At 45.6% G+C, this 12,651-nt stretch overlaps 1 protein-coding gene across 1 annotated transcript in view; it reads left to right on the top strand.

The window, feature by feature from the left end:
- Positions 1-8,305, top strand: part of spred2b (sprouty related EVH1 domain containing 2b) — a 32,068-nt gene extending 23,763 nt beyond the window's left edge. The window contains exons 5-6 of the mRNA XM_080481611.1: positions 5,465-5,623; positions 5,736-8,305. Of these exons, the coding sequence (XP_080337737.1) occupies positions 5,465-5,623; positions 5,736-6,524 (948 nt within the window). The 3' untranslated portion in view covers positions 6,525-8,305. The remainder of the gene's footprint in view (positions 1-5,464; positions 5,624-5,735) is intronic.
- The last annotated feature ends 4,346 nt before the right edge of the window (positions 8,306-12,651 follow it).

Here is a 12,651-nt window from a genome sequence, read left to right as displayed (position 1 = left end):
TTTTGCCATGCTGATGAACTCTTGAGTTGTCCCTCTTGTGAGTGCAGATGAGTTTAAACTTCCTGTGCTTCACATGATCACGCCCACTTTTACAAAACGACAGTGATGTTTGTCTCCATCTCGCCTTTCATCATCAATATTGCGATATACACCTCTGGGCCATGTAGGCTGGAGATGATTCACAAACATATATACATCTGAAATACATGCAACTGTGTAGAAAAGCTGATTTAAATTGAGGCGCTTCATTGAAATATATATTTTCTAATTTCAATATTTTATTGTAGAGTGAACATATGATTTTGCACTCAATCAATGACAAAATTTGGTCCGTGTGCTCAGCACTGCCCCCTACAGTGCACCATGGGTACTGACTGTCTCATGTTTTAAAGATTACTTTACGTTGTATGGAATGTGAAGACTCAACATTTATTTGTGGACAAACATACATGATGAACCCAGTTTGTACGTGATAGTACAATCTGAGGTGAAGTGAAGCTCCATCTGCCTAAACTCCACAGTCTATTGACGATTTGAGTCGGAAATATCGTAGAAACTGTTTGGAATGATTGGAGTTATAAATGATATTATCCCTGATTCTCACTTTGCAGTGAGAGGAAACCAACACATGCTCAGGAAGAACATGAATGCACAAATCTAAATACGAAGGTTTACAACAGTCGACCTTCGTCTGTCACGACGATCAGATGATCTGATAAACACACATTGGAACCACAAGATCAGTCGGGTTATGAGATGGCAGAAGCACCTTTCATCAGTCCTCTCGAGCATGGTGTGAGGTGCACACTATTGCCCTGCTGTTTACTTTGAAATTCCTGCAACAGCAGATCAAATAATTCCTGCAGTGATAACTTTTCCAAAGTTGTACAATCCTGCCTGTGAGAGTTACAAACTGTTGTGTGGCTTTTTGGCAACTGATGACGCCTTAAACACGCTCAAACTGGGCTTCCTGGATCGGATTTCATGTCTTTCCAGTACTTTAAACAACACGCCTCCTTCCACTGCAGCCGTCAGCGTTGTTTTAGACCTGCTTTTGTCTCGGTGGCGTCTTAGATATAGCCCCGGCTGTAGTCAAACTCTTGCATGCGATTTATTCGTTATTGAAATGTGAGGGCTGAAAGTGCAATCTGAAGGGTGGTGCTATTCTTCATCCAAGAATTCACTTAGTAGTCCTTCCCTGTCATGTATACCTGCCACACTGCATGAAATGTGTGTGTTTGTGTGTGTCAGGGCCTCTCCACCTTAAGTTAGCATGGAGAACCACCACCACCACCCCCGCTCCGCGGTAATCCGACACCAGGACCAGCAGGCAGGGTCACAAGGTCACTTCCTGTGTCCCACCAACTCCCCTCTCTCCTGGTGACCCCCGCCTCCCGTCCACCCGCCCCTTCGAAAAAGAGAGCAGCCACCAAACTAGCAGCTAGCAGCTGTTTCCCAGCTTAGCGCAGAGCCGGTGATTTACGAGAGGAAGTGCCTCGTGGTTCATCTTTGACTCGAGCTGTCTGTAAGGGCCAAGACTAATAGGTACTCTGCTGGGAGTGTACAGCCACCACAGAGACGCACACAAACACATGGGGAGGAGGGGTGGGGGCTACAGGGCTGTTAGAGGGTGGAGCAACCGCTGAAACGAAGCAGCGGGTTTTCAGGAACATAGAAGCGTTCAGGGCAGCAAGTCTTGACGCTTTTACCGCCAAAGTACATTATTTGAAAAAGGATGGCACAGGCTTCACTGGCGGTCTTCACTCATGCGCCAAACTCTCACTTTGCACTGTTGGTCACATTCACACACGTTTTTACACGCAACAATGGTTGCTGCCATGAAAGGTGCTCAGCTTCTAAGCACACTTAGTGAGCTGTGGGATCAAACCACCTTTGAGCAATTTTGCACAAAATCCAAAGACAGATCTTTAGTTAATGTGACTCAATGATGTTCAGTTCAGAGCTCAATGCAGCAAATGGAAGAACTTCCAAGAGCATCTGTCCCTTTTATGCTGGAGAAAACTGCTATTGACATAAGATTTGTATTTAGGAACAGATTTCTGCAGTCTATTTTCAAAGCAAATCCCTGATTGATTAATTTTTAACTCTTAAAATGTGAGCGCAGTATGTATATGGTGAGTTTAGGAGAATTTCCACACCTTCATTTGATTCAGCGGCATTCAAGCAGCACTTACGATACTCGACTTTGCCAATCCCTACGAATATTTAGAGATCCCTTGGTAACTTTGTTGAGAATTTTGTAAGATATGGACTTTAGGTTGCAGCTTTGATTGATTGATCAGTGTAGAAAAATAACTAAAAATGTGAGTAAGCAACAGCCTAAAAAAGTGTTGGCATTTAGCTTTTAATGATCCCACAGCAGCAGCAGAAAAATGCAGCTGTCTTGGAATAATGTTTTTAAAACATTTATTTTTAAGATTAATTTCAGATTTCATTCAGACATTGACTAAACGCTACAGTTTCTGTGGGAAACCTAAACTATATTGCATTGTAATGTATATCTCTCTGGATCTGTGCGTGCCACGTGGAAGTTGAAAGAGCTTACCAAATAGCACTCATTTTAGCCCAAATGCTTCATGCAGCACAGTTTGAGTTCAACAGGGTCAGACCAATAAAAACACAGTATGATAATGTTTTTTCTTCAAGTTCATCTGGATGCCTCCTGAAAATATTTGCATTAGAATTATCTGGGGGTCGTTTTCTTGGGGAAAGTAAGTACTCTCATAAATTTCCACTATTGTGCTATTTCGTTTGTAATAAGGCAGCTAAGTAAGATTTCCCTGCTGCAGTTCCGCTCTGGGTCTCAGCTTTGTGCAATGGCATCTACACTAAAACAGTGTGACCCCTAGTGTTCAAATTTTGAACAGCAGACCCTGTGAAACAAAATTTAGAAAAAGCCATTTTTGTAATTTATCCACTCAAGGTCATCCAGCAGGCTGACCCACTGTGGGCCCTGTTCTCCAGTATTCGAACAGCTTTCAAGAAAAGTTTAACAGCATTGAGTCTGAATTCTGACTGATGGTTTCAGCTCCGCTTGTGTCGCTCTCAGCTCGCGTTAATGACCTTTCCTAAAGTTAGCGTCGGTGGCGGCAGGGCTTGCGAGGCAGGCAGTCGTGGACAGGGGGAAATGCTGCTGCTGATTTACAGCCGTTCGGGGGACAGGGGAGGATAGCTGGGAGGACTGCGGAGGAGGGCGGGGGTGACAAGGATGGATATACTTCCCTAAATTATTCCTCGTTCGCCAAACCTAAACTTAACCCAACCCTTCCTCTGTCGCTCCCTTCAGCACATCTCCTCGCCGTCTCTATTTTGGCTCGTTCTCAACAGGGGGGAGTGAAAGCCATTGAAGCAATTCTTGGCTCATCCCAAGTGAGCGAGACGGGCCTGTTGAAGGATGAATCCTCCCGAGCTTTGAGTCGGGACATGTTTTGTGTCAGAAAATAACTCGAAATGTCCTCTGTCCAGCCTTGGACCAGAATATATAGACAGAGGATGTCCACAAGTATAAACTCTTCCCCCTCAGCTCCTCTTTTGTCTCCGTGTCCTCTTGTGCAGTTTGGTCTCGCACCAGAAAAGTCTGGTCTGTGTTTTGAATTAGTTGCAGCCATGGAGGCCAGACTCGGACCGGTTTTAAACTGTATCAGCCCCCCAGTAATGGCTTCTCCAGGGGGGCAGGGGGCGGGGCCCGGAGCGGAGCGGAGGCAGCATGTTATGTTATTTTTGGCCGGCTGCTCTGAGGGCTTTGTAAGAAAGCTGGGGGAAATTCTCAGCATGGCGGTATCCATGTGGGGAGCAGGATATAATAGGGATAGCTTCAGCAGACAGACAGACAGACAGACAGACGGACAGACACACACCAGATCTGGGTCATATAACTGGCAGATCATTTGTAGCATGGGTTTTAGGCTTGTTTTTTTAGAGTTTGGAGGTAAAGCCTCAACAGTTTGACGATGAGTTGACATGTTACCAGCCAAGCTTTCAAAATGTTGGGTCGGCTTCTCCTGGTGGGCGCCGGAGAGCAGCAGGAAAAGTCTGCAGCTCAGGGCGATGCCTTTCCCCACCATTATTTCTCTCTTTTTGTTTTTGAGTGTAAAATTATGAACGGCTTGTTTTGCTCAAGGTCTGATGTCTCACATTAATATTCAGTTCATCCTTTGTGATGAATGTTCTCCTTCCAGAAGAAACTGGTACTATTTAAAAACATCTTATTTATTCTGTGGTTGTTATATTACAGCTGCACAAAAACAGGAAATCCCACCAGGAACCTTGGCTGAACTTTGCTTTGGTAAACTAGTTGTTGATCCTGAATGCAATATCAAAATGCATACAATGAATAGCATGAATTACCTCCTTGTACTTTTTGCCAAACACTTTTTAAAAGCCGCAGATAGCTGTTTTTTCACCGAGTTGTACCTGATAGCACCTTATTTTAGTTCAGGGTCTCATTAAAACGACAGCAATCCAAGTTTTCTCTTCATTCTTTTCGTGCAAAAAACAACGAACGCACATCAAAATGTTGACATCTAATGCCGTTTTTACTGAATCTAAAATAAACCGTGTTGCATTGCTGTGGAGAAAAGTCCCTGTATCTGCCACCACACTGATGCTTCTCAGCCTTTTCACAAACACACCCTCAGCGTCTATCATTGAAGATGATACGATTCAAGGTCGCTGATTGTCCACTCCTGCAGCACCCTCTTCCTGCTGCCACCTTTATGTTGCATTACAGCCTCAACTCTTACTGAAACAGTTGATTAATAATAATGATGTGGCACAAATTGGTACATTTATAAATGGTCACGCTGCATTATTGAATGCCGAGACTTCCTGTTTCCACTTCGGAAACCTGCCTGGAATGAGATCTGAAATGTTTTGCTTTGCTAAAAATGTGTCTTATGTTCTCTAGTCTGGTGCGCAAAATGAACAGTAGAATAATTTGTGTGTTTTATACAACAGTGCAACTTTTATCTGTTTTTTTGTTTTTCCTCTTCATGACATTTGTTTGACAGTAGTGTTCAAGTTTAACTTGCAGTCCCAAAAAATATGGTCATTTTTCTGGAATAGGAACAAAACAATATAGTTTGCACCTTATTAAGTGTGTTGTAAATGTGGGTACTTTTGCCAATTCATACCACTATAAGAAACATGTCTTTTCAAGCCGTTATTTATCAGCCGATCGGAGTATAATCCAGTGTTTGTCTCTGTGACTGCTGCGTGATGTTTCGGACCAGATGTTGCAACTAACAGTTTACCTCACGTACCTCCATCCAACGCACATCAAGTGGCTTGAAAAACAGAGCTTCCTGTTTTTCCCAATCAGCGCCGCGCCGAGGCTTCCTGTTTTTGTTTGTCCAATCACGGCATCCTCTGGCCCTGTTTGCTTGGCCTATCCAATCAGAGCACAACGTTTCAGCCTGCATCCTGTGTTTGTTTGTCTCCTCAGAACACCACAGACAGCTCATCCAACTCCTCCCAGAAGCTGGAGAGCTCGCTGCAGCCACTCGAGTCCTCGCCCCTTCCGCACAGACACAAGTGCATGCTGGGACATCGCCGCGACATCCACGACTCCTACCGGCTCTCAGACCACTACTACCTAGACCAGGTGAGACAAGTAGCATGTGGTCGCATGACAGTGATGCCAAGCACAGGGTGGGGAAAGTGTCGGTGTCGTTTCTTACTGAATTGCGAGTTTGACTTTCATTCTGGGTTTTCAGCCGTTGTCTCGGATTCCCCGCCATGTCACCTTTGAGGACGAGGAAATCGTCCGCATCAACCCTCGGGAGCGCAGCTGGGAGCGCGCCACTGACCGCCACCACGGACGCCTGTCGGACCGCTCCTGGCTCACCGGATACGAGGACTATCGCCACGCCACCGTGCGTGACAAATTCATCCAAATGGACGACACGGAGTCGTACGTCCACTTCGCCAAGACGGACGCACAGAAGCACGATTACACCTACCCTCTGGCACCAGCGCTGTCGCCCTCAGACTCTGACCCCGCCCTCGGACCCTTGACCAATAAGGGCCACGCCGGCTCGTACCGCCACGGCTTCTCATCGGTGGTCTCCAGCCAGCCACGCTCTTTTCTCCCGAGCTCCTCCCCGTCGACCAACGGTGGAAAGGGGCAGAAGGATGACGGGATGGAGCGCGCTCAGTGTGAGCACTGCGGCGAGGCCTTCTACATCTCCGACAACCGGAGAGGCCGGTGCCAGGACGCCCCGGACCCTGTGCGGGCGTGCATCCGACGGGTCAGCTGCATGTGGCTGGCAGACACCATGCTCTACCACTGCATGTCCGACCCAGAGGGGGACTACTCAGACCCCTGCTCCTGTGACGGGGGCAGTGAGGGCAGCGGTGGAGGTCGCTTCGGCACACGCTGGTTAGCTCTGCTCGGCTTGTCGTTGGTGGCGCCCTGCTTGTGCCTCTACCCGCCCCTCCACACCTGCCATCGGGTGGGGCTGCAGTGCGGCTGCTGCGGCGGCAGACACAAGGCCCTGAGCTGAGCAGGAGACGCTCGAAAGCCTCTCGGTGGAGGAAAAACAAAAAAAAACTAAATCCAACGCAAGCACAGGGAAAGGGAAGGATGGGGGGGAAACATACAGGAGGGACAAGTGGCCGTGGCTGCTCACTTTTCTTGCCTTGGTTTCTCTGGGTTTCTCTACAAATTCCAGACACTGAAATAAGCCAAAAAGAAAAAAAAAACAACTGTTGGTGCATTTTCTGAACGGCCTGGGAAGATAAGCTCCCCCTTACGGCAGACAGTTCTCTCGGCTCTCCATGTGGCCATTTCATGCTCTGTTTCTAGTGAGAGAGCACTCTTTTTTCAGGGGGCCTTTTTTATAGCTGACCTATATGTCATGTATCACATATGCAGGTACTTTATATTGTTATATTTGTACACTGACTCAGCGTCAAAGAACTTGAATTTTCTTCTTTTCTCTCTCTCTCTCTCTCTCTTCTTTGATGTACGCGAGGCCATTCTGTTTATATTCCAATATTAGGCCCGCTCAGCTCAACTCAAGCTACAGGAGAAGTCAGACACTACACCTCTTTGCGCGTGTGAGCGACTTTGTGTACGTGTGAATGTTGTGTCTGCGGTGTCCAAACCTGGTCCTCGAGGGTCCCTTTCCTTCGTGTTTTATGCGTCTTCCTGCTAGAATTTTAACAATTATGTCATCACCAAACTCCTCACAATCCCAGTGAGGAGCGTCTCGGTGTGTTTCAGTAGAGAAAAACCTGAAACGTGCGGGCCGCGGGCCCCCCGGGACCAGGATTTGGGCACCCCTGGTGTATGAGCGCTGAGGCCTTCTGTTTTCTGTACTGCAGCTTGTAGTGAAGCTCGTGTATATAGTCGCCATAGCTCTCCACCATCAGCATCTTCTTTGTTCACTGAAACAAGCGTGGTACTCATCTTAATCTTCTAATATCCCAAAGATTCATGTTATTGTCCTATTTATTTTCTCACCGAATTGATGTACCAGCAAAAAAAACTAAACAAAACAGAAGGTGCTGGGTTGTAATTCACTCCGAAGGAGACGGTGCCTCAGCTCGGACTATGATACGCTTGCGTCCGTCTCCCTGCTCCTTTCACATTATTTCAAACAGTGCCTGAAATGTGATCGCTTAAACCAGGAACCCACCGAGTCTAGATTCCAGTCAGATCTTTGGCTCACTTTTACTTAACGCACTCTTAAAGCGGTGTGAGATCTTTAAGGCTCTTGATTCCCTCGGTTCTTTGCAGAACCTCAACGAGAACTGAAAAATCAATCGGATACCGTTTAAAAAATGGTGCCTGTATGCCTTAAAAACGTTGGGAGTCTCGCGCCGCCGGTCTCGCGCCGCCGGTCTCGGTGAAGATGTCTAACGTGAGCACGGTTATCGCTCCAAGCAATCAGCCTCAAACACACTCTTTTAAACTTGGTTTTGAACTATTTTTGTAATGAATAAAGAACACCTAAAATGCTTGTTAAGTGAGTAAACCATAAACTCTAGTTTGCCTGCGACGTACAATCAACCCCCCCCCCCCCGTTAACACATCCCCTTCCACTGGAGCCCACCGGTCACAACTGGGAGCAGTAAACAGCCTGATGAATCTTCAAGGATATATATTAGTTAAGAACTGTGTCCATTCATCTAACTTTTTCTGTATGCTGTGTGGCCTGCACCCTGGACAATCACCCCCAAATACAACTTCAGATACTTAATATTCACATAATAGCCAAACTGAACAACAAGCAGCAGAGCTAACCACTGTGTCATGTCTTAAAGTTTTAAAACGCCAACCAAAAATGAATTTTAGAATACGCTTTTCAGTAAAAACCTTTTTATTTTAGATCATTAAAGCCTTTCAAGACCTAATCCAACATTTTCTCTTCAGGGTCATTTGGAGAGGTTTTGTTCTTCAACCTTTAAAGCTAAATGTGATTCACGGGGGAATTGTTAGACAATAAATTCTACTTCAATTAACTATCAGATGAACGTGAATGATTATAGACGTGTTCAAAAGTTAAATAAGTCCAATGAAAGCTCAAAAACCCAGCAACAATTTTCACTGGTTAAAAAACTAAACCTATAGAAAGTTTGACTGAAGCGTCTGTGTTGGTTCGTCTCATGAAACTCCAGTTTGCACTGGCTAGAAAACTGATTGCATACAAAAAGAAACTTCAGAAGATGCTAACTTAATGCCAACTGCTTTCCAAAATGTCTAAGATTATTTCTTCTAGGCCAGAATGTTTGTAGAAATGGAAGATTAGCATGAGGGACCTGCAGCTCTGACCACATGTGACTGGTGTGTGCTGTTTCTCAGTCCTGCAGCATTTTTTTCCTCCCCGTGCCAGACTTGGTTCATCATCATGCACACAGTAGGAATAAAGTCAGATGCTTAAAAAGGGTATCGGTGGGATTGTTGATGTACAAATTCAGGTTATGAATGGAGGCCTTGAACTCTCCTATCTGCGAACACAGACACCAAAACGCTGAACCGACAACCTGCTCGGAAGCCTTTCCTGCTTCGTCCAAGTGTGGGTGGTGACGGCACCGTCAGGGATGTGACTGAGAACACAATAAGCTTTTTAAAAATAAAAGAAAAAAGAGGAGCAGGACATCGGTTTGATCCCACTGGAAAAGATCAGGAGTCTGAAAAACAGCTGAAATCTTGGAAACAAACATCCATCCCCAATTGTTTTGCTAAGGAAATGTTACTTACTGTAGTGCAACTACAGGGCGACCGAGGATGTCCTTTTTCCTTCCCTGGTTCTATCCGTTTCATGCATCCTGTCCTGTGTACCAGTTTGTTCGTCCTTGGTTTGTGTGTGTGTGTGTGTGTGTGTGTGTGTGTGTGTGTGTGTGTGTGTGTGTGTGTGTGTGTGTGTGTGTGTGTGTGTGTGTGTGTGTGTGTGTGTGTGTGTGTGTGTGTGTGTGTGTGTGTGTGTGTGTGTGTGTGTGTGTGTGTGTGTGTCACATCCCGTCCACCCACCGTCTCCTGCTCCTTGATCCAAAGCTACTGGGATCAGCCGAATACGCCATCACATGCAGACTCCTTTCCAGTAGAACCTGACGTGATGAATCAAGGACAGGACCAATCAGATTGCAAAGAGTGCGTGCGTGCGTGCGTGCGTGCATGCACGCGGTCATGTGCGTTTGTGTGTGTCAGCATTAAGTCTCGTCTGGTGTTTGAGTGAGTTCTCAAAAGTCAGAGCCATTTACAAGTGCCTGAATGCATCCTCTTTATCTCCATGTGTATTTAAATTGAAAAATTAAAGAAACAACTCCCTGTATTATTGAATTAGAACCATTTTTTTACGCTTAGTATTTTTACCTCTGTAAAAACAAAGAGCAGAAATTATATTATATATATCAAGTGTATGTTGTACATTTTTATTTCTATTTTGTTTTTTAAAATAACTGTTTCTAACATGTACGACTTTGTAGATACTGAAGGGTGGCCAGGTCTGTGAGAAAACTAAAGTGAAATGTGTGTCTTACCTTCCGCCTCCAATAAAACGAGAGAAAACAGTGAAACCACACGCGAGTCTGATGTTTAATTTTAGCTTTCGAGATGGAGCCCCTAAAGAGGAGGCCTGTGTGGCCCCTCTGTGTCCTACACCACATTAGTTTCATTCTACCGCGAACCTCCAGGGACCGGCCCAGGATTCTTCACTGTGTGTGACCAAATCTTCTAACATTCTCCAAACTGGCTCATTACTTAGCCTTCATGACCAAAGGCCGCAATCCAGAGTTCAAGCTGACTGTAAGAATCTATTGCAATGTTTACAGACAGACGAGAAACACCACTGGTTATAAAATCTCTTCCACAGACACAGTGTACCATTTTAAGATGATGCTCTTCGCAATCGCGACAAGAAGGTCTCACTGCTGTCTAAACCTACAGCAGCTTAACTAGAAAACGGTCCAGATTTAAACGGTGAGCTTTATCCAGTAGGGATTTTAAGCCCCTAACTGAAATTCATCATGTTTATTGGAATAATTCATGAAGATAATAGTAAAATATTCGAAAACCATTTCAGAGAGCTTTAAAGCATGATGAGGTTCCATGCATTCTATTTCTCGATTCCGTTTTAAAACTTTAAAGTCGTCACTGAAAAGAAAGCCCTGAGAAAAAGAGCTCGGCCTGCACACCCGTTTCTCTTCAAGATGTCTGCCTCCCTCCTCAGGAGGAACATGTGATAGCCATCGAGGACGCCGGGCTGTTTCACTCAGGATGTCTCAGGAAAAGCATGTGGGCGATAATGATGGAGCGCGAGAGAGAGGGAGAAGCAGAGGAGGGAGGGAAAAGAGAAGAGAGAGAAAGAAAGAGGTGTCCCTGAGGGCTTTTGGGGGCCTGCTAAGCAGCTCAACGGCTGCAAACAGCATCGCGGTCCACATGTGCAAACATTTAAGATATCTGCTGGTGTAATGGGGTCAGCGTGGCCCCTCTCTGGGAGCACGGAGCACCAGCGCTCAATTCCAACTGCAGTTTACTGGAATGGGTGGCTCCTGGTCTTATGTCCAAAGATAGGCAGGATTTAGGCCTTTTTCTTTTTTTTTTTTTCTTCTGGTCTTATATACAACTAATTTAGCCCTGCTTCACTTCTGCAGCACTTTATTCTGCTGTGATACTTCATCAGGTCTGAATGGCTTCACTGACCCACGGTAAACAGGGACACGCTGCAGAAGTTTGCAGAAAATGTTTCAGGGTACTTTAAAAAAAAAGAATAAAAAATGTTGTTCAATTTGTGCAGCTAAAGATAAACCTTGTAAAACTACAGAGGGACACATCTCGCTACTCACACCCGGTGGAAAAGGTTTCAGAGAGAAAGACCACGTGTATAAAAGAAATGGCAGAAATTTATTTTGTCTTTATTGCCATATTTGTGTTTGAGGCCCCGTTTACACGACAATGACTACGAGTGTATCCGCAAAACTTTCTTCACTTTTAAGGGGTCCGTTTACACGGCACCAGTGTGCGGATGCACTGTATCCGAGAAGTTTTTAATCCGCCTCTCAAGGTGGAAAGATTCTTTCACGCCGCTAATCCCTCCTGCAGAGACAGCCCGGTGGCTACAGAGCCTGTTACTGCGCATGCGCACCGCACCCCACCCCCCCCTCCCTCCTGCTCATCCAGTCGTTAACAAACATTGCGGCCAGTAGTAGTATGACTCACGGTCAGTATTCTAGTTTTATCATCCATATCAGTAGTTTTATAGTTGAGACTCACCCCTGATAGCATCCGATGCGTCATCAGTCCATGCGGATGTCAGGTGCTCTCCATTTTGTTCACGTTCGCTGCGCACACGTCTGTGTAGTTTCATTACAAAATCAAGCAACAGCGTCCTCCAGTGGCCCGGCATACTACCTCCATCGTTGTCTCTGTGTCTGCAGTGTAAACACGCTCCTTTGTTGTAGTGGATTAGGTGTTGTCACGTGAAACGTTGTTGTGTAAACAGGGCCTTCGTGAGGTTAAAGTTGATAAAAGGGAAGTCAAATGTTATGAAGCAACAAAAAGAAGTATTCATGGAAAATAATTATCCAAAATAAAACACTGAAAATATAAGTGTTTTTATCTTAAAACACGAATCATCTTACAAAGTGCACTTTTAACGTTAATAGCACAACTTCAGACGTTCCTGGGATCTGCTGCAGCCACTCTCCTAGTTTGGGGGTCACCACCAAAAGTTCTACTGCTATGAGAACCACATTAGCTTTAACCCTCCACATCTGTTCCAGCTGTTCTTTCTACCCCTGGTACTCCTCAACCTTTCCGTCTTCTTTCTTTCAGCTGGTACTGCCACATCTACCACTGTTGCCTTCTTCGGTTGACTGACATCTCTCTCTGGAGGTATTGGTCTGTGGTTGTCTTCCTTACAGCCTCCTCATGGTTCCTATTACCCTGTGGGATCTCAAGGTACTCTGGATATCCCCTTTATTGGCCTTGCAGGTCGGCTCGTGTTTGCAGCCATATGCCTGTTGAACTTAGCTGCTATGGTGCCTGTCAGGAGCTTCCATGTTGTACAGAGACAGGTTATCGGGTGGTAGTTAGATGGGATGGTTCCCTTCTGACGGTCCTTCATGGCTGGTCTGATGCGTCTCGATTTTCCTTCGCCACATTCAGATGGTAGAGTCACATTAAAG

Source organism: Lipophrys pholis (assembly GCF_963383615.2).
Source record: "Lipophrys pholis genome assembly, chromosome: 15".
In the NCBI taxonomy this organism is placed as follows: domain Eukaryota; kingdom Metazoa; phylum Chordata; class Actinopteri; order Blenniiformes; family Blenniidae; genus Lipophrys; species Lipophrys pholis.
Note: the sequence above shows the minus strand (reverse complement) of the source record. Positions and strands in the feature narration are given on the sequence as shown.